Source organism: Electrona antarctica (genome assembly GCF_951216825.1).
Source record: "Electrona antarctica genome assembly, chromosome: 21".
In the NCBI taxonomy this organism is placed as follows: Eukaryota; Metazoa; Chordata; class Actinopteri; order Myctophiformes; family Myctophidae; genus Electrona; species Electrona antarctica.
In genome coordinates, this window is record NC_136802.1 from 37,566,863 (window position 1) to 37,593,099 (window position 26,237).

The window sequence follows — 26,237 nt, forward strand, 5'->3', positions numbered from 1 at the left end:
CTGGTGAAACGCACAGGTCCTGGGCCTGGTGAGACGTAGGAGGGGCCCGGACAGGAGTCAACCCACAGAGCCTAGTCCTTCCACGCGCCATAATCTGGTTCTCCCAGTCCTGGCAGAGTAGTTCCGGAGCAAAGGATTGTGTGGCCCTGGTTTCTCCCTAATGGGACTGATTGAGGGTAGCTACTGGGACGTAAGTCGGGACTTGATCACCCCGGCTGGGTCACCTGAGTGAGGGGTAGGCATGCCACGGTATACCGAATTTCGGTAATACCGCGACAGTAACAGCCACGGTGTTGATACCGTCAGATATCCGAGCTTACGGTATTTGAATACAGCGTCGGTGGGCGACGCATGCTGTGCATATGCAGTGCAACTCCACTCGCAGACTAAGGCAAAACATTTATTTTCACCACACAGCTGCAGTAGATTGAAAAGTTGCTTCCTACCTTTGAGTTAGTGTTGCTGAAAGACACCCAGATCCAATTGTATTTTCCATATGTACTAACTAAGTGTGAACTGTCAACATGGAGGCACACAGAGTTATGAGCATGCGCAGATTGCACACTAGCTATGCTGCAGCGTGCAGGGTACACGTACCATAAACGGCCATTAGGGGGAGCCATAGTACAGTGTAATACAGTGGGGAATAGCTATTGATTAATTGATTGAATACTTTATTGGCAGAAATGTAATCAGTACAGGGTACAGTCAAACACATGTCCAAAGGGATCACTGAAAACAGTCCTTGCAGTCTTGTTTCCATTCAGGTCCTGGGTAATCAATTCATAATCATGACATGAAAAATAACAACAAAATTCAAAATATCACAAAAGGTCAAAATAAAAAAATAAGATATGTAGGCCTACAGGTTGGGGACCAAAGAAGGGTTTATAAGGAGATGGGAGTAGTCACTAGACATAGGTGTGGGTGGGGGGGTTAATATAAATACTGTGGAATACCGGCACCGTACCGTACTGTAAATTCTCATACCGTGGCATGCCTAGTTAGGGGTATGATGTTCGAGAGACCCGAAACCCTGATGACCTTGGGATACATCACTGAGGAATACATCCCATCCCAGGTGCATCCATGCCATGTTTTTGGTATTTTTACAGCAAAGATTTGGACTGCATGCTGCCCCCTAGTGACTTAATTGTGTCATTGGCAGAATGCACACCCAGAAACATGTCTTTCTATTTCAGGATCAACTTTACAGACAAGAGAAGGGGACGCCCATCATGGACGGAGGGAGCCTGTGCCCCCATGCAGCTATGCAGGACTCCTCTTGGGCCTATGGGAGGAACAATTCTACTCATCGATTCATCAACTCAACCCATAATCTCAGACTGACCTTGGAATATAGCAAAGCAGACATTAATTTTTATAGGATATCAAAGAATGCCAATGGCAGTATAAAAAAAGTAATAATACTATTCTGTGGACCGACTTCCATCCCTCTTGTCTCATCTCCAACATACCCTTTGGACCGCATCAGAGACTACGGAGAATATGTGACTCGGAATGACTTTGACTAATAAGGGGTTATAGAAGAGAGATTTGTTTTACAACCCAGTACAGTACATTGGCCCATGATATCAAGCATATTAATAAAAAAATAATTGGTGTCTTATACAGAGTGATCCTGATTTAAAACCTGCATTTCCTGATTCCTTGGCTTTTTTCAGGCTTGCCCCCACTCAAAAAGGACAAGTTTGTGAGGAGCTATCTAGTCTCGCAAGTAGAGATGTCCCGATACTGTATCGGTATCGGAAAAGTATCGGATCGGCCCTTATTTGGTCGTATCGGTGATTGCCAGTCTAACCAGTGATCTGTCACAAGGGGTAAGGGGTTGACACTATGGCAGGTAAATAAAATGGTGGGGCATGTGGACGTGGAGTTTGCTTTGGAGTTGCCCAAACTGCAAGTGCACATTTGAGTGAGGAGTCTGCTATAAACACAACACCAGATATATAGCTAAGAACACTATTCCCGGTCGGTGGACTTCAAAATAAGATCTTTTTGTATTGTTATAAATATTCTCTGGTATCGGTATTCGGTATCGGTATCGGCTAACACAGAAACTGTGGTATCGGGATCGGATCGGAAACAAAAGTGTATCGGGACATCCCTACTCGCAAGCCAGCCAGACTGTTTTCCGGATGAGATTGCTTTTACATTGGACACACTAAGACTTAGAGACAGATATGGTGAGCATAAATGTGCAGTGCCGATTGGGAATCCCAACTACCCCGTCACAGAACACTACAAGCTGGACACACAACTCCAAATAATCATGGTTATTAAAGGGATACTATAGGCAAGTCTGTGTGTGTGTGTATGTGTGTAGAAACACACTCCCCCCCTCCTCTCTCTGACGGGAATCAAACGGAGAGATCACTAACTAGCACAGAAGCGACATACTAATTCCTACACGGGTTGTGCTTATAACCACGCCCCCAGGCAAGTTACGTTTACTGAGGTTAGGGTTAGGTTTAGGTATAGTTTTACTGAGGTTAAGGTTAGGTTTAGGCTGTCAATCACAGCGACTGGCCAATCACAGCGCGTTGACTGCACAACCCGTGTAGGCTTTGGTATGTCGCAGCACAGAACACTTCTCAGTGCACAACCCCTTTTTGAAGTTCAAAGGGATCAATTAAGAGCTCAGCCCTCCCTTCACAGAATAGCACGTCACTGCACGGGATGAATGTCAACATAAACAGTGGAAATGTGAACATAAACAGTGGAACAAAACCAAAATCCAGCCAGAGTGATATGTGTCTTTCTGCAAGGAAATGCCCCAGCACAATAATATAGTGGCTGGTAGAGGGAAATGAGGGCTAAAAATATTTATATACATATATTTAAAGAATAGGCTAAAGATAAATGTACCTACCGGTAGTTTCCCTTTAAGGTTCTTTTTTGATAATCAAGCTTAAAGTGACAACATTCCCTTAATCCCTGGTATTAATGATGGCATTGACGTCTCCCCATTTCACTAATAACGGGCTACTCAGCCAGTATGTTGTCATGCAATTGATGCTATGTGGATCCTATTTAATTTCCCATTTGGGTTCTGTGTTCCAACCTGATGTATTGTATTTTATTGTTCAGTTTTCTATTTGGTATGTTACTGTATAATGTGTAATCACGCATGGGTTAAAGGAGTAGTTCACCCCAAAAAATGACATATTTTCTATCAATTACACATGCCATGAAGCCTTGAATGAATGGAGATTTGTTTTTGTCGCATCTCTAAGCCAATCATTTGATGGCCTCTCTGGTTTAACCCATTTTGGGCGGGAACCCCTTTGTGTTTAAACATGTTATAATTTAGCTATTGAAAAATAGCAGATCTACAAGCTCATAGCGCGCCACCGAGTGGCGCGCTACGAGCTTGTAGGTCTGCTATTTTAGGAGGATTTAGGAGGATTTAGGAGACTTTTTTTTAAATTTCGACGTCAGGCCTAAATGGTATAAGAGACTCAAACTCCTACTGAGCAGCTTCATGGCATGTGTAATGGATACAAAATAAGTAATTTAAGGTGAATTCTGTTTAAGTGATGTCATGTGAAGATGATTGTGGGCACTATGACGTGTGACACTGTCATTACTAGGGGACCCTGATAAAGGCCTCCGGGCCAAAACGCATTGGTCACCTGTGTGTTTTTTAAACTCCTTGCTATGGATTAATAAAAGATTTTCTATTGAACTGAACTGCCTTGGACCTTTTTTAAGTTCACCGCCTTATTTTTTTACACTGTGATGTCTATAGTGGTGTAATGTTGATTATGTTTTTTGGGCTCTATACTGTATACTAGATCCCGCCTTTTTTCCCCTATATACTTTTCTTTCTTTTTTTCTTCTTTTACCTATCACATTAAAACCGGGAAAGCATCCATGTCATTTAGATTTTTTTTTTAGCTATAGAAACACATTTTGGATAATTGTCTTCTGGGGGTCCCTGGCAACAAGACATTTTCAGATTGGGCTACGCGGTCAAATACATAATTTTGGAGGTCGTTGAAGAGCCCAGAGCGTTGCCTGCCATCTACCTGACAGCCGCATGCAGAGACACATGGGAAGAATGATTAATTATTAAATGAATTATTAATTAATTATTCAAGCTCAGATTTGGTTTTATCTACGTAGGCAATCTTTATAAATATACGTAGGCAATCTACATACGATACACAATAGGGAACAACCAGCCCTGTGAAGAACTGCCAGATGGACATTGTTACTCTGGGTTCCAGTAGTTGGTATAGTTATTGTTATACAGTAGTAGTAACCCCAGTACCTTACTCAAGTTCCTCTGTTTCATCTATGAAATGAACACAGTACAGACTACAGTACTGTTCAGGGGTCATCAATATGTCCGTACACAGACATATTGATGTCGCAAAGACTTGGTCTTGCCCATGCCCTTTTTTTCTTTTCTATTTTTTGTGGTGCAACCACTTCGTTAAGTGACTATGTGTGTGGGTGGGTGGCTGGGTGGGTGCGTCTGAGCATGAAAACAGCATGGTTGTTTTTCACCACCTGCACACCCCCCCCCCCCCCCCGGGACCCCCACATGGAGTTGCATCACTTGTTTTGATGAATTCCTGTTCTGTCTATAGAAGTGTCTATTTGTACGTCTCTAAATGTTTTGATGATTTGAACATGGTGGACCCTGTTGGAAACAAGTGTAATGCTTAATTGGGTCGTCCACTCACAGTTAACAGCCTTTGTATTGAGTTTGTGCTTGAAATGTACTGTAATTCTGCAAACTGTTAATAAATTCTTCAATCAATCAATCAAACTTACTTCACACAGGTGTGATTTATTTTTAACACACCATGATCATAAGATCCAATTACTGAATGTCAAATCTCCAGGTTTTCTGCAGAATATATACGACACTGATTTAGGACTCCAACTGTGACACATGTATTTCCTGTCCTGGTATGAGTATTGAAAGAAAATGACATAACTGGGATACAAGTGGATATTATTGGTTAAAATATGGTTGAATATTTATCCCCAAAATGTAGTGTACGGAAAATATGTTTTGTTTTGTATAATTAATGACCATGGTCATTACTTTTCTGTTGACAAGGTTTGAAATTGATCATAGGGGGAGCTGTGGGGAAAATGCAACAATTCCAGGAAGTGAGGTACCAGGAACAGCTATAAAAGTACAGGAAGTGAGGCGGCCACGCCGGCCAAGAGGTTCCATTTTAGGTAACAAAAAGAGTGTTTGTTTGTCAAAGACTCTCTTTTAAGGCCAATACTAAACCATAATCATGAATTGATAAACCACAGGGTAGTGGCTGGAACGATTTTAGATCTGAAGAAGAAAGGTTTGGTCAAGGAGCATTTTCTGAGCTCTGCATCAATTCAGAGCTTTTGGACAAAGTGCTGTGGCCTCCGGAATCCTGAGTTGAAGGTTGGGTGAGGAATACACTTTTTTCCCCCTTTTTGAGCAATGCATTGCCTTTTTATTTGATGACTTTATGGATTACTTGATTTTTGGAAAATAGAAGATCTACAATTTTTGGTTCTGATTGATATATCTAGTAGGCTAGTGGTTCTCAAATGTTTAATTTGCAAGGAGCCTTAACTGAGTGTACAAATGTAACCAAATGGACTCTTACAGGTCAATTTGGTTCCATACACTCTCAGAGTTACAGACCTGTTATGGCAACTCAGGGCCAACTCTGTGTTTCTGGTAGGCTAATATTTTGTATATTTTTGCAAAAAAAATAATTTTGGCAAAAATGTCCACCACAAGCCAGCATGGCAATGTCCTGTTTCTTTCATCTATAAATGTACTTTAACTTACCAAATTCAAATATGCTTCCTACACTTATAATACAAGTGAAGTAAGACGCGTTCGCGGGAAGCGAACAAAGCTATTGTGGCAGTCTGACACACACACACACACACACACACACACAGACCTCTGTATCGTCCAATTTCAGTTGCCCTCTGGTGGCGGGCGGGTGGTGTTACAGCGTGACACACACACAGAGACAGACAGACAGACAGTTTTGGTCAGCTTCTATAGTTAGTGCTCACTTCGTTCGCAACTAGACAATCGGACAATCTCCATCCTCCCTTCAGCTGTCAACCCTGTCTTGCAGCTGTAGGCCTACAACTCATATAGCCAGTTCTCCATTAAAGACAGCTAGGTTCACATCCCATTGATCCAAATTGCATTTCCAATCTCAACAATCTGCTTGTAATAAACAACATTAAACTCACCAACATTGCAGCTGTAGGGAAAGCTTGAATTATCCTCTTTCAATTCAAACTGCATTTGTTTCATTAAAATCCATGCACCGTTTGTGCGATTGCATCACATGGTGTGTCCGTTTGGCCTGAGAATGAGCATGCCGGTCCAGTGACAACCGAACCGGACCATATCATGTACTCCTCCATGAGAGGAATCCAGCAAAGCCCAGCTGCCCGTGTACAGGAACTAAATACATGCACTCACGTATGATTTATTTTACTTTACTATCCAATTGTCAATGCTTTTACTTTTACTCCACTACATCTCAGAGGCAAATATTTAACTTTTTACTCGACTGCAGTTATCACAACAATCTGCTATTTTCTAAATGTTTTTATACATTTTGAAAGCTTTTTCTGCGTGATGAGTACTTCTACTTTTGGAACTTGAAGTATATTTTAATGGCGTATTTCTACATTGTGGAATTGATACTTTTACTCCACACCCATTTTGGGCGGGAACCCCTTTTGGTGTTAGCATTATGTTATGCTTTAGCTATTGAAAAATAGCAGATCTACAAGCTCGTAGCGCGCCACCGAGTGGCGCGCTACGAGCTTGTAGGTCTGCTATTTTTGAAAAATCGACTGACATAGAAACATAGCTTTTTCAGAAAAACTGTCAGGATGTAGAAGACATTTTTTAGAATCTGATCTCAGGTCAAAATGGATTAAGTAAAACATTTTGACAACTTTTTCCACCACTGCCAGCTGCATGACTGACGGTGGTCCAATCCAATCCATCCATCCATCGATGCTCTTCGTATCGGGGCCCCTGGCCAAGCTGCAGCTCAGCTCTGCTAATCTGTCACTGGGGGCCGACCAAAACAGAATTATAAGCCCCCATCAAGCCATGGAGCTTACATGCTGTGTGCTAAAGCCTGTCCGCCATTAGTCTTAGCTCTTTAACCCATTCAGGCCCTGACGTCGAAATAAAAAAAACGTTCGCTTTGAAAGAATATATATTCAAAGATTTGTGCCGCATTTTTACGATTGTTCAAAAATAGCAGACCTACAAGTTCATAGCGCGCCACTCGGTGGCGCGCTATGAGCTTGTAGATCTGCTATTTTTCAATAGCTAAAGTATAACATAATGCTTAGTTAAAACACCAAAAGGGGTTCCCGCCCAAAATGGGTTTAAAGCTATAATATGACACACATGCGTCCTCAGGTCTAAATGGGTTAATCCTCCTGTCCGTGTGTCTGCATGCCAGCCGAGAAATGGACATCAATGTGTGTGTATGCGTGCCAACTGGGCATGGAGCATCGATGTTTGCCAACAGGGCAGGGGGTATCCATTTCACCCGTCATTTTAAAACCTGCAGATGTTTTGTTGAGGCCCTCCTATACACAGGTTTAATGTTTGTCTTTAGTTCAATGTTTGTTTTGTAAACGCATTGACAATGAAGGGAAAATTTACGCCATAATGTGTCATTTACATCATATTCTCTTTATTGTTAATGGCGTTTAATGTTTGTACCGTTTGTTTTACATCATTACATCACCTAATCAACATGAGTTAGACTTTACAGTTTTTCACGATTGTTAACACACAAAAATCGAAAACTTGGCACAATTTGCGCAACCTTGTACCTGTTTTGTTTGGTGAACAATGGAGAACCTTGAAGAGATCGACAACCAGAGAAGGAGAGGGGTAAGAGTGAGATGAGGAGGAGGTAGAGGAGTAGGTGGACAGAGAGAAGGAGGAGGAGGGAGAGGAGGAAGAGGGAGAGGAGAAGGAGGAAGAGGAGAAAGAAGAACAGTCATATCTAAAGACATTCGGGCAACTGTGGTTGACCATGTGCTCAATCATGGTTTGACCATGAGCCAGAGGGTCCAACCCACTCTCAGCTACTATACACAGTTGCTGGCATCATTAGAACATGTTTATGTTCTATTCCTTCCACCTTATTCTCCTTTCCTGAATCCTATGGAGGAGTTATTTTCAGTTTGGAGGTAGAACTTTAGAATAGAACTTTAGTATATGAATGAAACCCGGGTCACACTGCTCCAGGAGGCTTGTGGCCTGTCAGGGCTTTATGCGCTGCACTCAAGGCGTTTCTTCCAACGCTGCGGACAGGGAGAACATTGCCTGTGATGTGGATGAGGCCCTCTGGCCAGACAGGAACCGGAGGCATGATTGGGGGGGGGGGGGGGGGGGAGGGAGGGAGCAGGCTGGTTTACAGTAAAACATTTTTTTTGGCTGCATATTTGTGTGCTGTTTTATGTTTGACAGAGTAATTTTATAAAAGGAGAAATGGCTCATTCTCCAGAGACAGTCATTCATGTGTGTTCCATTTCTATGATTGTGTTTTCAATTTTTCACTTCATTGTGCTGTAAATGCTTGGTATAGTGTGCAGCAAATGCTTAGTTGTGTGTACCAAATGAAAGCACAAGTTCCATTTTGGGAACAGTTAAGAGATTTGATGGCAAAGAGTCATCAAGGAGTGTCAGCGTTTAGCATTTTGTGTGAGGTTTTCAGTTTTGTGTGTTTTCGTGAAAAACTAATATATTAGCGCCCCTCACTTCACACGGGTGGGATTTTTGCTTTCAATGCACTCCAAATATTACAGTGATATATATGCATAATAGTCGCTGTCGGTCTGAAACCTTATGTCCAAAACAGTTATTTTTTAGGTAATGATAAAAAAAATCAAACTAGAAAAAGTGCCCCGGTTGTGGCCTCCCTCCTGGTGGCGCTATAATAGGCCAATGTGAAAAGTAGGCAATCTACATACGATGCCATTTCTTCTTACGCCTTGGATGGCAATTGGATGATTTGAGAGGTCTTTTGTTCCAAAAATGTGTTTTGCAAAAATCCACCTGTTGGTGGCACTATAACAGGCCAATGTGAAAAGGGTGGGATATATTCCTCAGCCTAGTAGGAAAGTCTGTGAAAGATTTCACGTAAATTGCACACTGCGTTTTACGTGTGTGCAAAACGGGCCAATCCTGCAAACGTTGAAAGCCAATGGTAGCCAATTAGGATGGAATATGAAATACAGTTCCGTCTTGAACACATGACTATAGAGATACTGTGTACTGTTTTACCAAAGTCGGCCTCCTGGTGGCGCTATAACAGGCCGTTCTGGAAAATGTGGGACAGAGGTTCATCGTTGGCATCCAGGGAGTGTGTGTGCAAAATGTGGCATCGACCGGGTTAGCAGTGCCGGAGATTAGCTGTACACAGAAGGACGGACGGATGGGCACACACACACACACACACGGACGGACGGACGGACGGACGGACGGACGGACGGACGGGGTGCAAAACATCTCTCCCCAGGATGTTGGCCCGGCCTCAGCCCTCCACTTCCTGTGGTGTGCCGTGTTTTCATTCCTATAGACATTGAATGGCCTTGCTGACTGATTTGGTAGCGTAGCACAGAATCTGTTCTTGAGAGATTACTCGAGACGGACTGTTAAATTCAATTAAGGAAAAGAGTGCTGTTTTCCCTTTCTTTTTTGACAATGGGTTCTCAGATTGCCTCTGATGTGTCGCAGTCCCATGGACCATGCATACCGCGGCCATTAATCATATAAGTTAATGGCAGGGTGCTAACAAGGTATACAACTTCCCATTGACAGCCCATTCATCCAAACAAACAGAAAAGTCCTATCTGATTGTATTTACACAACGTCAAACTCACCAACATTGCAACTGTACGAAAAGCTTGAATTATCGTCTTTCTATCCTCAAAATGTTTGTTTCATGAAATCCACTGTAGACAACAGTTATGAGCTACTTTCTTTCCTTGCAAGTGATTACTTTCTTTCCTTGCAAGTAAAGCAACGTGCCTTTTCTGCTGGGGATTGGTCAAAATGAGGGTCAATCAACGTTTTTTTCCGGAGAAATCAATACGCGTGATTGGTTGATTTGGCACAAGTTTGTACTGTTCTGGCCCGCGGCCCGCCCATTCACCAGCGCACCACAACACAACACAACGTGTGGACGAGGAAAGAAGGCTATGGATTGATTAATTTCGACAAAACACAAAGTAAAACTAAACTAACGTTAAATATGGATCCATATCCCAACACCAACCCAATTCCCACAAAGAAAAAGAGGAAGAACGAGAGAGGGGGGAAAAAAGAAAGGCGGAGGAGGAAAGGGGAAAATGTAGCCAAGTAAGTTTATGAAACACACTGGTTTGAAGTTGGTTCTTCAACATACTGGATTGGGAGCATGAGATGCCAGATACATAACTTATTGATAGTTTTAGTATTGCTAGGCTATAAATTATAATTACACTTTGTTCCATGTTGTACAGTTAGACCTTTACTAGCCTTGAAACATGACTGTCATGATTGACGCAACTGCAGCCTGTTTTACGCGATCGCTACATTTAAAGTCCAAACGTGTATATAAACATTCCGTTTTCAAATATAAAGTACTCCCAATTTGTCCCACGGGTGTTAGAAAGTTGCTGGTACAGCGATTAGCATTGCTGCATCCCGCGTTGTTTAATAAAAAGCATTTTTATCCGAGCGCCCCGGCTACTTTTCTCAAACGGGGTTCGTTTGGGAAATACAAAGTTGCACACCGGGAGCGCACTCGCCTATTAGTCTGTATTGGCAGTGAGTGCGGTCAGCTTGCCCAGAGCCTTAGAAATAACACACACCGACCGAGTGGCACACTCCTCCCGACCGATAGGGGCGCGTAGTTGAAAGCCAATGGCAAAAAAACAGCTCGGATAAAAATGCTTTTTATTAAACAACGCGGGATGCAGCGATGTTAATCGCTGTAGCAGCACATTTCTAACACCCGTGGTACATGTGGCGAGTACTTTATATTTGAAATCGGAATGTTTATATACACGTTTGGACTGTAAATGTAGCGATCGCGTAAAACAGGAGGCAGTTGCGCCATCATGTGAACCATGGCTAGACCTTTACATGAACACCAGATTACATTAATTTATTTTCTTATAGGCCTACTGTAGCTACAACATTATCAACAATTTCAATCTTGGCATAGTTGGTTGTCAAAAAAAGATTTAGGCCTATTCAACATTGTAGATTTATTTAGCTATTGGCTGCAGTGTTTTGTTGTGGTAGGCTACTGTACTGTTTGTCTCCCACTAGTCAACAAATAGCCTACTGTGTATAGTGTATAATCCAACCTAGGAATATAGGGACCATCTCTAGAGGCCCAGAGATGGCCAAATAAAATATATTAATGATGTGCTGCTACTATTTTAATATGGCATTATTGTTACAGTTAAGAGGCTGCTAGGCTACAGTGCAGTGCACACATACACAGTACTGTGCATTGCTCAACTCTGGATAATTCATTGATTCAAATAATCTGATGCTGTGCCAATGGTAATATTATTAGTAATAATGATCAAATGATCAACATTACATTCACAGGGGCGCAAAAATATGAATTGAATCACAATAATTAATAAATAAAAAAAGTGTGCGCTGCTACGCACGTGTGGGTGCGGGCCTGGCTGATGTATTCATCTCCCGGCCTGATTTGGTTTACGCCTATCTGCACGCTGGTTGTGGTGGGCCAGTCTGGGGCCTGGGCCAAATCACACAAAATATTTTCTCTCAGTCCAGTCCTGGCCGTATGCTTTACTGAAAACGAGTGCTTCCAAACTCTGATGGCAAGATGGCTGAGGTCTGCAAATGCATAGACAATAGACATATAAAGGTAGACGCCCCGCCCCTTCTGGCTCTGGAGCGTATGTGCTCAAGGGAGGGCAAGATTTTCCCGAGATTCCCTGCGAAGCACGTCGGATGCATGAGCGTGCGTCACAGAGCGCATGTTCGGGTCCCGGAAAAGATGCGCTGTGATCGGCCAGTAGTCACTTGAGTGACAGCGTGACGTAGCGTGGCTCCAACGAACTGCAGCGGCCAATGAGGCATCTATTTTTTTTAATATCTATGTGCAAATGGACAATTAACAGCCGGGTTGTTGTGCCATTTTGTATGCAAGGCATTCCCTTGTTCTCGGTTCTGCCAGAAGATGGCGCCATATAATATGTTTTCAAAGGCCTGCCAAGGAGAATACATTTGACCCTCACATAATGCCACTTGTGATAGGCAGCCCATACTGTACACTACAGGGGTTGTTGAGGGTGTTCCAGGGGATCCCCCACTGAATGACTGATACCACCTTTATTAGCCTACATCAGGGGTGATCGCACTTACTTGAGAGCTACTTTCAAAATGACCAGCTCAACAAGATCTACCCACCGAAAGAACTATTATACCATTGCTGAAAATAGTTGTACCTGAGGGCATGTACCTGAGGGCATTGGATTAGCAGAGCTGGCGGTACATATAAGACAAATGCACTTGGGATGGGAAATAAAATGGAATAGGTAGGGGGTTTTTTTGCATTTAATTTGTAATGCTACCGACGTTTGTGCACAGCAACACTCTTGAAATAAAAATATTGCACTGTGGGTTTGACTTTGAGCTGACAGGCCCTTTTTGATTGTCATTCAATCAATCAAATTCAAGTGGCAGAAGCCAAAAAAAAGTTATTATATATAACTATAGTTATTGTGTATATATATTATATCGATGTTACTATAAGTAAGTAAACAAATTAAGAAGATGCAGGACTCAACCGTCAGGATTCAAACTCCATTCCTTTATTGTATATGTCATCACACCGGAGAGAGACTAGTGTCTCCCTCCAGAGCTCCCCCCAGCACCCCCTACACACATGTCCCACACATCTTTTATACTGTCAGGAGTACAGAAAGTAACAAGAGAGATGGTCATTCCTTACATGATAGTCTCTATTCTATAGTTGACTCACACAGTTTGAAATAGGTTTACATGAGTCGGCAGTCTCTAATGCGTTTGTCAGTGAAGAACAGGTAGTAATTATAGTGTTAAGTATCAGCTACTAGTAGGCTTCATTAAATGAATCACTACCATAGTGTTATATGCATTTTCGCCACCGCAAGAACATACAAGAAAGTTGGATGGTCTGACTCTAGCTTCTGTTCATTTAAAGCAGCCACTGGTGGTACTTGAGCCCCCTCTGGTGGTACACAGAGGAGGCGCCCAAAAAAGGAGAAAAAAAAGACAAAAGTGGAATGAAATATTTATATTACTACATGTAGTTCTTCTGACCAAGCAATTGGTTGAAATAGGCTATCCAGCCGTGCTGAAATGAGCACGGACAGCACACCTAGCCGTTAATAGAAGATTGGAGAACGGATTAATCACATTAGAAATATCATCAGTTGTGCTGATTAGTGAAACAGAGTTTTGTCAGAGCAGCAGCATCATTGGCTTAGGAATGGAACAACAAAAGGCAGTTATTATGGTGTTACTTGGAGAGCCAAATATTTTCTGAGGTGGTACTTCAGTATGACAAGGTTGGGAACCAATATTTAAAGGACCCAGGTTTGGTATGCATTAGAGGCCACAGACCCCAATAACCGAGTGTACAAATGTAACCATAGTGCATGGCAAATATGTTTATGGATAAGGAGTAAGGGGTGGCAAGATATAGCCCCAAGTCTCTTCACCAAATATAGCAGATCTACAAGCTCACAACAACTTGAGCTTGTAGACCAGCTCTATGTTTTTAGTAAATGTAATTAAACAGTATGGCGACCAACAGTACTAGTTATTTTTTAAATGGTATCCTTTGTTGAGTTATTACAAAATGAATAGGCCTACTTCATACATGGGCAACTGGAGGCCCAGGGGCCACATGCGACCCCCACCTTCACTTAATGCGGCTCTCAGGTTAATATCCGGACATTGATATATTATTGATTTCAGCTAATTACTAGTATTAAAATGTTATTGTCTTTTTTATGTCCAATGTATTTGTATTTAGTTCATAACTAAATGCATTTGAAATTAAATACAAAAGTTACTTTTCAGGATTCCAATTAAAAAATAGCAAAAAATTATTCAGGATTTCAATTCAAATATAGCAAAAATAGCTGATCTACAAGCTCAAAACGTGTCGCACTGCGGCGCGTTTTGAGCTTGTAGATCGGCTGTTTTTGCTACAACAGTAATATGCAATGAGGCCCTCTGGAGTGAGGGTGGAAATATAGTGGCCCTCTCCATCGTCAACGTTGCCCACCCATGGCCTACTTACTCTGACTTTTGAATCCTGCACCTGACAAATAACCCAAAGTATGAAATAAACTAACACCCAAAACTAAGCGTTAAATAAAAACTAGCAAACCAACTCTTAAAAAGTAATTAAAACTAACCAAATTAGAAAAGTCAAAAACTATTATAACCTTGCTGAGCTCATACAGTATTGTTTACGATCCAATAAAGTTACCATCAAAAAAGAAAAGTCTGCACAACAGCGTTAGTTTCTCAATGATATTTTACTGTGAAATAATAATCATTTCCGTGAGCCTTTAACGAGTCTTGTTGAATCATCAGTGGTGGAAAAATTACTCACATGCTTTACTTAACCCATTTTGACCTGAGATCAGATTCTAAAAATGTCTTCTACATCCTGACAGTTTTCTGAAGAAGCTATGTTTCTATGTCAGTCGTTCTTCGATTTTTCAAAAATAGCAGATCTACAAGCTTGTAGATCTGCTATTTTTCAATAGCTAAAGCATAACATAATGCTAACACCAAAAGGGGTTCCCTCCTAAAATGGGTTAAGTAAAAGTCTCAATACTGCAATGTAGAAATAATCAAACTAATCAGTTACAGTACTACTAGTTAATGTCCGGATTTAAAAAAGTACCAAAAGTAGAAAGTACTCATTATTCAGAAGGTCTCATTTTTCTCAAGTATTCAAATGTATACAATCTTTAGAAAATAGCAGATCTACAAGCTCACAATGTGCCATAGATGTGATGCATTGTGAGCTTGTAGATCAGCTATTTTCAAATGGCCGAATTGTACAGGGCTGAAGTGGTTAATGTATGTTTTGTAATTATAATCTAACTCTACAAAGTAACTATAGTAATTCAAGTTTTCAAATAAATGTAGTGGAGTAAAAGTACAATATTTTGCATCCGAGATGTAGTGGAGTAGAAGTAAAAGTAATGAAGATTGGAATTACTCGAATAGTAAAGTACAAATAACTCAAAATTGCACTCAAAATTACGTGTACTTAAGTAAATGTACTTAGTTATTGTAGTCATGCTGTGGAAGTGTAACATAGAGGTGCTTTAGCTACATTTCTTACTAAGTTGAATAAAAATGGAAAATAAATACAATACAATAGTATCAGTTCTTCGTATCACAACAAATCATCATCATACTGAGTGTCTGAGTGTGTGTGAGACTTGTCTACACAACTGCACATGCGCTACAAAATAATTGAAACAGGATTAAACTGATTTAACAGAGTGTCCCTACTCCGTAAATGTAGAGGCAAACGTATGACAATATGGGTTTAATTGGTTAAAATGTGTTTCTGCTGAGAGACACACTGCAAGGACTTTTATTCGGTAGGGTCGAAACAAGCTATCCATCCATTATTTAGCGACATCCACACTCGGTTGCCACTAACAGGGATTTAAAAACGAAATCGCCGTGCTCCCAATCCAACACGTCGTTGCCACTGTATTTCACAGGGACACAACACAAGGTACGTCCCACGTCCTTGCCAGCGCTGATGGCAGAGTTCAGGAGGACGGCATGGCCGTTGGTGTCGATGGTGTTCCGCAAGGGGAAGGAGCACAGCCCGTAGCAGTTCTTGATGTCGTAGGAAGGCGGGGAGACGACAAACGAGGTGAGGTCCACGTCCAGGCTGTGCAGTCGGCAAAGTGTGGAAGTCCCTGCAGGGTCACCCTGCTGCTGCCCTGCTGCCCTTTTCACCCGCCGCCCTTTCTCTGCCTTGTGCAAGTGCATGGCCGTATGCACTGCCTTCAGCAGCAGGAAAGCACGGTACTGGCTCTCTCCTATACGTGACACGCACACACACGCACACACAGACACACACACACACACGCACACACACTACACTATAGGCTATAGGCCTACAAAGCTCACAGTGCGTCACTTCGTGCTGTGCTGCGAGCTTGTAGGCCTACATCTGCATTCTTACCATTTTTTAAAAATCTTGAAGATGTTTGAATTATGAGTTTGGTTATACACGCACGCACGCACGCACGCACGCACGCACGCACGCACACACGCTTACCTGTTGCTGGTCCATCCATAGGAAAATCACTTAGTGCCTTGAGCCTGTGTAGTTTCTGTATGAGCATGTGACCTGCCTCCTCCTCCCTCATCACCTGTGTTACCCACCGGACAAAAACACATTACACAGAAATGATACTTTTTAAAGAATGTCATTTATTTGTTTTGCATTACACGGCTTGGTTGAATGCTTGATTCTGAATGGTCTTGAGCGTTTATTAATGGTAGACTGTGTTGGGATGGAGTTACATTGCATGCTGCTGATCTGGTCTAGATCTAGAATCTAGAGCGGATACCCAAATGGTGCTCACTTGTCTATATACATGTGTGTGAATTATCATATGTGGGATGGCAGGCCTTAAACCGTCCGGAAATAAATGTGTAGTGTGAGACAAAAGATGCAATTATTGGGGCAGAGAAAAAATAAGTAAAGTAATAAGTAAGTAGTTACGTTTGGCAAGGAGTAATATAAAGTAATACATTACTAACCCTAACCAGACTATTGGTACGTCAGACTAATGTATGCCCCCCTCTTCAGATTACGGCGGAAGATTAGGAGTGAGTCTGCAGTTCTAACTGCAATGGGGAGTTTATTCCACAGTTCGGGAGCAAAAGGGGAGATAGAGTTTAGGATGTGTGGAGCGTTGTCCCTGATGTTTTAGGGAAAGTTCTGATAGCTTCCTTGTGTTAGCTGATCTGAGTGCAGGGGTTGGATCAGGCTTTGAAGATATGGGGTGCGGCGTGCCATACCATTGGTTGCTTTGTACTATGTGCGGGCTGTAACTGTGAGCCAATGGAGGGAGCGGAGAAGTGGAAGACGTGTGCAAATGCCGACAGGCCAGTGAGGATAGAGTTAACGGTAGTCATGTGCCTTAACATTTGCCAAGGCACCAAGGCAGAACTGCCATTCAAAGCGAAGATGGCCAGCCTCGCCGGACATGCTTGCAGAGACTCTTGGGTAATGAAGTCAAATAAGTTGGCTGCCATGTTAGTGAACTACACGCTGCTTTATTTAGCCTGGAAACCAGACAAATCTCCCACAGGAAAAAATAATCCTTGGGGAGATTAGTCTGGCACTCCTCAGTTTGAATTATATTTAGCTCACCAGTCACCCCAGAGTCGTGGGTGACAAATCAGAGCCCACTGAAAGTGAGACATTTTTGCTGTGATGTTGGAATGTGTTTGTAACCACCCCTTGGAAATATCTTCCACACCGAAGTTCCAGACTCATTTCTATGCAGTGATATTAGTCTGGCCATATGCTAGGCTAACTTGAGTACCGGTATACTTTGTGTGTAAACTATGTTAACAGTTTAAGGGCCCCAGACGGAGATCACCGTCAAGTTCAAGTTCACGGTCAGTTGCCCGAGACGGAGATTGATACTGACGAGGAATTTCCCATCATGCATTCACTCAAATACGGTCTTCGCACAGCTCCCAGATAACGCCAAGGCCTGTTCAAAACAATGCCTTCCTGTCACCTGTGACCATCTCTACTGACTTTGAAGCTCTGAAACCATGCTGTGAGAACACAGTGTGTCTGACACTTTGGCTCTGGTGACCTAGAACCCCCTTCTCACCTGTTCCCCCCCACCCCCCTTCCTTCCTTTTGTCTGTAAGCAAATAGTTCTTTCATCTCTGTGAGCTTGTTATCCTGTCTGTATTCCCGTCTCCTCTGAGACCCGTCTCTCGGGGTCCACCTTGTGGGCGGGACTAACGCTATATAAACGGTACCTCTTTATTCTGACATTAAGCTGCTTGGGCATACGTGCCTGGGTTGTTGGGGAACCAGCATCCGTGTATTTCCTGTGTACGTTAAATAAACCATCATCAAGCTTGCCTCATGATTCCTCATGCGTTTAGTGTGTACAAAACTGCCACATCAATTTGGTGTCTAGAAGTGGGATCCAGTGTCGTCTGAGCTCCGGAAGATCAATCACGACTGATTGTCCATCACGTCAACGAACGGCTCCAAAAAGGACAGAGATCAACAGGGAGTCGCGGCTGCGATCTACGGAGTTCAGCGCCTGGATTTAAAAAAACCCGTGGCTAGTTGGCTACACTGAAACGGTGAGAAATTTCCAAATTCCAAACATATTCCTGACAATTGAAGTGCTACATTTTTAAAGGGTTTAATTAAGTATGCTAAATTCTAAGACCATATTTTGCCAGCCTATCTATTGTGTAAATCTAGCCTAGTGGACAGAAAACGACCTTGCATTAAAATACTAGTAAATAGTCTAGGAGCATTTTTACTGTCTCAGTGATTGTGATAAACTATTGACAAAGTACATAGCAGTAATTAAATATGGGTAATAAAAAAAGTGCAGTCGCACTCCCAGAGGACAGAGAAAGGTGGTCTTCTCTAATGCGCGATATGGTTGCAAAATATGGCCTAGGAGCGTTAGACTGTCTTGATGAGTGGAAACAAATGGGGTTTCCGGAGCAAGGCTCTTTAAGTGTGGGAAAATTGCTTGAATTAGATAAACTACTAAAAAAAGCTGAGAAGAAAATGAGACAGAAAAAGACAGTAAAAACATCCAAACTTGACAAATGTGAACTGAACAAAAAAGTATTTTCAATATGGATGGAGGAAGCACAGTACAGACAACGGGAGAGTCATATGAAAGAACTGCCAGACATAGATCCTTTAAGGGAGAGCCAACCACAGGCTCCTCCTCAATATGTCGCTTCAGGGCCCAAATATTCGCAGAATTCTATTTTTTATCCTTCTCTGCAGGCGCCATCCCAAATCGGCCTCGACTGCCCTCCTATGCCAGCCAGTCAACCCCCGACGTCTACCAGCCGAAACGTCACTGCTCTCCTCACACCCTCTGATCTCACTGCAAGCTCGCACCCCACCCCCCCCCAGAACATTCAACCCTCCTCTCTGGGAAACCCACAGCCCCCCTCCGCTCCGACGCCATCCCTGGTGTCTGCTATGCTCACCCTATTGGAAGAAGTTCAACGCAGAGAAGGCAACGTGAACTCCACTCAAGCCAATGACACCAATAATAGCCAACGTCCATCCTACACTGACATTTCTAACCCAGAGCCATCAATTTGTGGAGTAAATCCTATTTCCTCTGAGTCTCTTCCATTTTTTGAGGAAAGAGGACACTCTGGCCACACTGGAATGATGCAGCCTGTGGCAGCAGATTTGACGAGGCACCTGGAACAGCACACCAGGAGTAAGACTGAGCCACTAACGGGTGGTGGAGCTGTGCAGGTTCTGCACTCATCCAGTGAAGACTCCGGCCTGAGCAGCCTTCATTCCAGTACTAGAACTTTGAATGGCTATGATTTACATACTCCGAGGGTCCTGGCGGAGGCGGAACAAAAGCTACGGACCATTGACCAGGCCTGCAAGAACAGCCAGCGCAGTGATGTTGGCGCCGGCCACGATAAGGATACAATCTACTCTGGGCCAGACCACAGCAACAACTCAGCACAGACTAAGGTGGACTTTCATGACAACAGTGACATGAGGACATCTAAGCAACGGCCAGATGACAGCGACACTCAACGCTCTGTTAAGAGGGAGCTGGAACGGGTACGTTGCCTGAAAGAGGACTTGACCAGTGAATTAAGGACACAGAGACAGTCTATGCGTGCTATAGAAACACGGTTGAGTGAAATTCTGATGAAAGAGGCACATCTGATCCTCGATTTGGGTGACCTTCAGGATGAGGCTGCGCACAGCCACAGAGACAGTTCACGTGGAGGTGATGACGTCTACAGAAGGGCAGCCCGCCCTGGCGCGGACATGAACATTGACTCAGTTCCCGCGTCGACAAGACAGAAGACCTTGCCCCCACCAGTATATCGGTCCACCCCTATTCACAACGGGGAGACAGCGGCTCGTCACAAGAATATCGCCATCACCCAGGACAACACACTGTCATATGGGCAGGGAAGAAGAAGGCCTGGGGCAGTAACACGTGCACAGGGGGCGCCACGGTTTTATCATCTGCCAGGCAACACGCCCACCTCAAATGAACTTTATTCTGACCCATGGATGGATGAAGAGGAAGACAACATAATACAGGCGGCTGACATGCAATGTCCAATGGTAGAAGTAGCCAACCCGTACGGCGATGTAATGATGGTACAACGCTTATGGTCCCCAGACGACATATCCCAATATGCCGCTACACTAAAGAAGCCCAATGAAGTGGGAGGACGCCGCTGGACTCAACAACTGAAGGCTTTCTGTCGTACATACAGGCCTACAATGAAAGAGGTGCTTGACATCTGTGCCAAGAACATGGAACCCTCTAAAATGCAGGCAGTCCTGGAGGCCGCCCAAACATATCAAGATGAGAGGCCCGTCCATGTACAATTTGAGAACAATTACAGATACATCACTGCTGTGGATACAGTTTGTGAGAAGATTATGACACTCTTCCCAACAATATTAAATCTGGCTGAAGTACACAATTGTAAGCAGGGCAAAGATGAAACGGTCAGTCAGTTCCGTCACCGCCTGGAACAAGCCATACTCGCCCACGGAGGAGGCACAGATCCGAACGACCCATTTGCCAAAGCATTCCTGGTTAGCCAGCTAATGTGCAACATGCGCGAAGAACTCTCCAAGCGTGTAAAACAATCTCTCATTGGCTACAAAACCGCTGATCCGGCCGACATCCTCAAACACGCAACTCACGCGGAAGAAGTCGAGAACGATACTAAAGAAAAAGACAAAAAACTAAAAAAAGACAAGACCGAAGCTCTCCAGCTTGCCATGATGGACGCTGTCACTAAACTGGCAACAGACAAAGAAGAAAACAAAAATAAGAATGACAACAGGAGACAGACAAGGAACCCATTCAATGATGGATGTTGCTTCAATTGCAAAAGCCCAGATCATTGGAGATCAGACTGCCCACAGCCAAGAAGATACAAAGGAAGAGGTCGTGGGAATGGCCGCATGAGAGAGGAAAGGAGAGGCTATTACGAACATGAACAAGTCTACCGATCATCTGAGGGAGGCTACCGTTCATCTGAGGGAGACAACAGAGGCCAGAGAGAGGAGGACGACAACGGGCGCCGACCAAACTGACTGGCAGGGAGTGGTGGACAGGAGGACTGGGGCCGATGTGGGACTGCGCTTCCAGACGAGACTACCATCACCGGTCCAGGTTATGCACCCATTACACACACACACACACCACCCCCCTGGAGGACTGTTATACACACACACACACACACACACACACACACACACACACACCTCCCCCTATCAGACGGCCCAATTAAAAAAAAAAAAAAAAAAAAAGAAGTGGGGAGAATCACTTGACGGTGGACTCTTAACGCGTGTTGGACAGTTTGCGTCATGGGAAAATCGTTTCTCATCTGGAAAGAAAATATTGGTTTAAATATATGATTTTGTTTTCTGTTTATCTGTTATGTTATATTTTGCTGTGCTAATACAGGTCAAATGAATTCAACAGGGTACTGTATTAGTATCATTTTTAGGGTTTTTGGTTTATTTGGTTATCTAACCACGATTGTTATTGATGTATTATTTTGATATATGATTTGTTTTCTGTTTTATCTGTTATGTTATATTTTGCTGTGCTAATACAGGTCAGATGAATTCAACAGGGTACTGTATTAGTATCATTTTTAGGGTTTTTGGGTTATTTGGTTATCTAACCACGATTGTTATTGCAGTATGCTCAATTATTAGCTACTAGTGCTTCTATTTTTTATGTATTTTCCTCAAATGTGATATTATGATGTATTATTTTGATATTGATGGAAAATTCACAATTATTGTTTAATTAAGTTGTTGTTTAATTAACAAAAGGAGGTATTTGACGAGGAATTTCCCATCATGCATTCACTCAAATACGGTCTTCGCACAGCTCCCAGATAACGCCAAGGCCTGTTCAAAACAATGCCTTCCTGTCACCTGTGACCATCTCTACTGACTTTGAAGCTCTGAAACCATGCTGTGAGAACACAGTGTGTCTGACACTTTGGCTCTGGTGACCTAGAACCCCCTTCTCACCTGTTCCCCCCCACCCCCCTTCCTTCCTTTTGTCTGTAAGCAAATAGTTCTTTCATCTCTGTGAGCTTGTTATCCTGTCTGTATTCCCGTCTCCTCTGAGACCCGTCTCTCGGGGTCCACCTTGTGGGTGGGACTAACGCTATATAAACGGTACCTCTTTATTCTGACATTAAGCTGCTTGGGCATACGTGCCTGGGTTGTTGGGGAACCAGCATCCGTGTATTTCCTGTGTACGTTAAATAAACCATCATCAAGCTTGCCTCATGATTCCTCATGCGTTTAGTGTGTACAAAACTGCCACATCAATACATAGGACGGAGATTAATGATATCAAAACCGGTCGCATCGCTCCACAGCCTAGGAGCGCTTGTTGCCCAATCCTTGGTGTTGCACAACAGTAACACGTCATTGAAAATGTTCCCTGTCTGTTTAGCGGACGAAAACGAAAATCTTAAAACGTTCATAACTCGCGATCTAAATCATCCCGTCTAATTATGAAAAAATATCCTGTGTTAGACGGCGCTCCGCGGTCCAGTCGCTAGTCGCGATAGATTTATTCTTACCTCCCGTTGTTGTCGATCGACTCTAGAGTGGTGTGGCTATTGTTAGCTGCTACACAGACATTCACAACAACTTCCGGTCCCCCGGTAAAAGTGGTCCGGGTGCTATAAATGATGGGCACATTTTATTAATGGATTAAATAGGTCCGGGCCCTCAAGGTGTTAAATTGGAACATTTCAAAAGTTTACCTGGAATAAGCCTATACTTAAAATTAAGCCCACAAATTGAAAGTATATACATTTAATAATCTTTTACATTTACATTATATTTTAATACTAATTTACTAAAGTAGGCTAAACGTTTTTCACCTGTGTTATTTGGTCCATGGCCTCCACCAGTCTGTGTCGGAGCAGATCCAGCAGAACAGCAGGCAGGGCCAGTTCCACATGCTGCACCTTCTGAAGGACATATGTCTTCATTGTTATATTGTTTATTGTTATTGTTTATTTTTGTATATGTTGTATATACTATTGTATATGACTATTGTTATTGGTCTTTTTTATCAGCTTGCAGAGCTGTAAAGACAACCTTAAAGACGACTGTAGTGGACACGTTTTTCACGATTGGCTGCCTTTAAGACAATGGGAGACTTATAGCCATAAAACCCATAGTCTGAACGGAATAAAAACCCATACTCTGAACGCCGGAACGATGGAGGCTGTGTTATGAAGTTGTGAATCAATACCGCCCCCATCTGGCGGAGTCAGGTTAAGTCTATCACCTGAACAGATGACACATTGTATTACTTGAGTACCATCAATGCTATGCTATTTATTCCGGTTGATAGAGGGCAAAAACAAACTTGCTGCAAGCTGATATCATATGACTTCAGTCATTTCTTGTTTTTCTCTCCTCTGATTGGATAACGATTACACCCCACTGCTCTCTCTGATTGGAGAGCAGCCCCTTGCTCTCCTTTGATTGGACGACGATTACACCCCGCCACCTATAATTCCACAGGATACACTTTTTTCCCTCATATAATTGGACGATATAGGGTGACATCACAATATATACGGTGACATCACAATATATACGGTGACATCACAATATATACGGTGGCATCACAATTATGTAGGTAGGCTCCACACATCATCATGACGTAAAATAGACAACATTGGCTCTATTTTTGTCCATGCTAAACCCCTTATCCCTACTATTTTGAAAAACATTTTTGAATAGTTAAAATGGCCAGTCTACAAGCTCTCAACATGTCGATTGGCTAGTTGAACTATTCAAAAATGTTTATCAAAATAGTAAAAAAAGCATGCACAAAAATGGAGCCCTTTGGGCTCCATTTTCGTCACCGCTAAACCGCTTATCCGTAAACTTCTTTGCCTTTTTTTTTTTGAGTGGTGCAAACCACTCAAACAACTGGCTTTGTTAGTACCCGTGTGTGTGTGTTTGTGTACCTGTCCCTCAAAAGAATGAGCATGGTTACTATGGTCACTGACGTTACGTCAGACCACAGCTGATCAGGCTATATAAGACCTTGCACCACTCAGTTCACACGGGTGTGATTTTTACTATTTTGATGAACATTTTTGAATAGTTAAAATGGCCAGTCTACAAGCTCACATGTTTTTTCAAAATAGTAAAAAAAGGCAAAGAAGTTTAGGGGTAAGGGGTTTAGCGTTTTTTACTCAGACACTACGACGTAAAATTATCTATTCATTGGGAATTTAACGTTTGTGTAGGACAAAGTTTGTGCACACACACACACCAAAAGCTGGATATAGGAGGGGCTAGCACCCAACAAAAATACAGTTAAAAAAATGTGATTTTAAAAAAAATTAAACAAAGTAAAAAAAATGAAGAAAATAAAGAAAATGGCAAAAAGTGCCTACTAACCATAAGGTTGGAGGACATTAGCATTGGAGTGGAGGAGTTAATGATTGGTGCCAGGCCCAGTGTCTCACCGGAGCCCAGAGTGAGGGGAGAGTCCAGGTTCACACTGACCCGGGCCACTCTACTCTGAGGCATGGCATCACCCAGCAGGAACTCCTGTCCAAGGGGGAAGTTTGGATGTATTGTCACTATCATGCACAGCGACAAGAGTAAACATTTCTTTTGTTTGGCTTCCTTCAGACAATGTAGGAGCATAGGGTAATAATAATAATATAGCTGCAAGCAGCGATAAGGCGGGACCAAGAAAGAAGACAATGTGCAATAGGCACAAATAATATGCACAAATAAGAATCACAGGCTGAGTTGTCACTACCTGGATTTGAACCAGTGACCCTGTGGTCCAAAGGTGAGAGCTCTACCGACTGAGCTAAAGCTGGGGAACACTAGACTGTAAGAGGGGGGAAGAAGAAAAATGGAGGGGGAAGAAGGGGGGAGAAGAAAAAGAGAAGAAAGAAGAGAAAAGGAGCGAAATCTTGCAAATAGTTTCAAAAAGCACTGAAATGTTTAAAACTGTCGTTTCTGGGAAGGGGAAGTATGGACCCCAAGGTCGCCAGTTCAAGCCCCGCTTTGACCAAGGCCGCCAGTTCGAGCCCCGCTTCGTCCAAAAGTAACCTGACCATATGAGGTGCTCATGCTCATGTGTTTTGGATTATTTTACACAATGACAAGTTTGATGTAAAGTGTAGAGGCCTGTCCCGCCACACCAATAACGATAACTGTATGTTTTTCTATGGCACAGTGTGACGATGAATTTAGCAGCGCAGGGATGTGACCCTGATTCTAGCTATGTAGAATGTACCAACTACCACTGCTTGTTTTCTGACATCATCCGTACTTCATGTCAATACAGAACATATTAAAATAGGGAGGAGTTACCTGTGTTGCAATTAAATAATGAACCGTAATACTATAAAATCCTAACTCTAATAACTTAGTGTTTCATGTTAACATGTTTGCTAGCATGTTGGCATGTCCATGTTAGCATTCAGTAGTTACTTAGCTCTGCTCCCACAAACACGAAAGTTGTTCGGCATGAGGAGACACATATGTGTATCAAAGTGTCATTGCCAACGATCAAACGGTTCATGAGATATGCACGTTCAAAGTTTGCATTTTCAATTGAGTGCTATAGCGCCACCATTTGGCCAATCGTCATGGGCTTTGTATAGTCACCGTTTGGCATGGCCCTCTACCATGTTGACAAGTTTCGCGAAAACCGACTGCATGGTTCAGCCAGAACAGCTATTTTTGGCGGAAGGAGAAGAAAAAAACCCACAAAAACAATAAGTGACCAAAGTCACTTCGTGACTTCTTGGTCCCTTAACACTTAGGCCGCTATCATTTATTGAAAAATTAGGATCTAATTCA

The 26,237-nt window shown here is 42.8% G+C and overlaps 2 protein-coding genes across 3 annotated transcripts in view; both read left to right on the plus strand.

Moving 5' to 3' along the window:
* The window catches only part of LOC306914202 (netrin receptor UNC5D-like), a 199,710-nt gene extending 198,083 nt beyond the window's left edge, over positions 1 to 1,627 (plus strand). For both annotated transcript variants that reach the window (XR_013788669.1, XM_079491181.1), the window contains one exon: positions 1,203 to 1,627. The gene's annotated coding sequence lies outside the window, so the exon portion shown is untranslated. The remainder of the gene's footprint in view (positions 1 to 1,202) is intronic.
* An 8,667-nt stretch (positions 1,628 to 10,294) lies between these two features.
* Positions 10,295 to 26,237, plus strand: part of LOC306914365 (uncharacterized protein) — a gene marked incomplete at its 3' end in the record, with an annotated part of 36,317 nt that continues 20,374 nt past the window's right edge. The window contains exons 1-2 of the mRNA XM_079491360.1: positions 10,295 to 10,402; positions 15,817 to 15,974. Coding sequence (XP_079347486.1) covers positions 10,296 to 10,402; positions 15,817 to 15,974 — 265 coding nt within the window. The 5' untranslated portion in view covers position 10,295. The remainder of the gene's footprint in view (positions 10,403 to 15,816; positions 15,975 to 26,237) is intronic.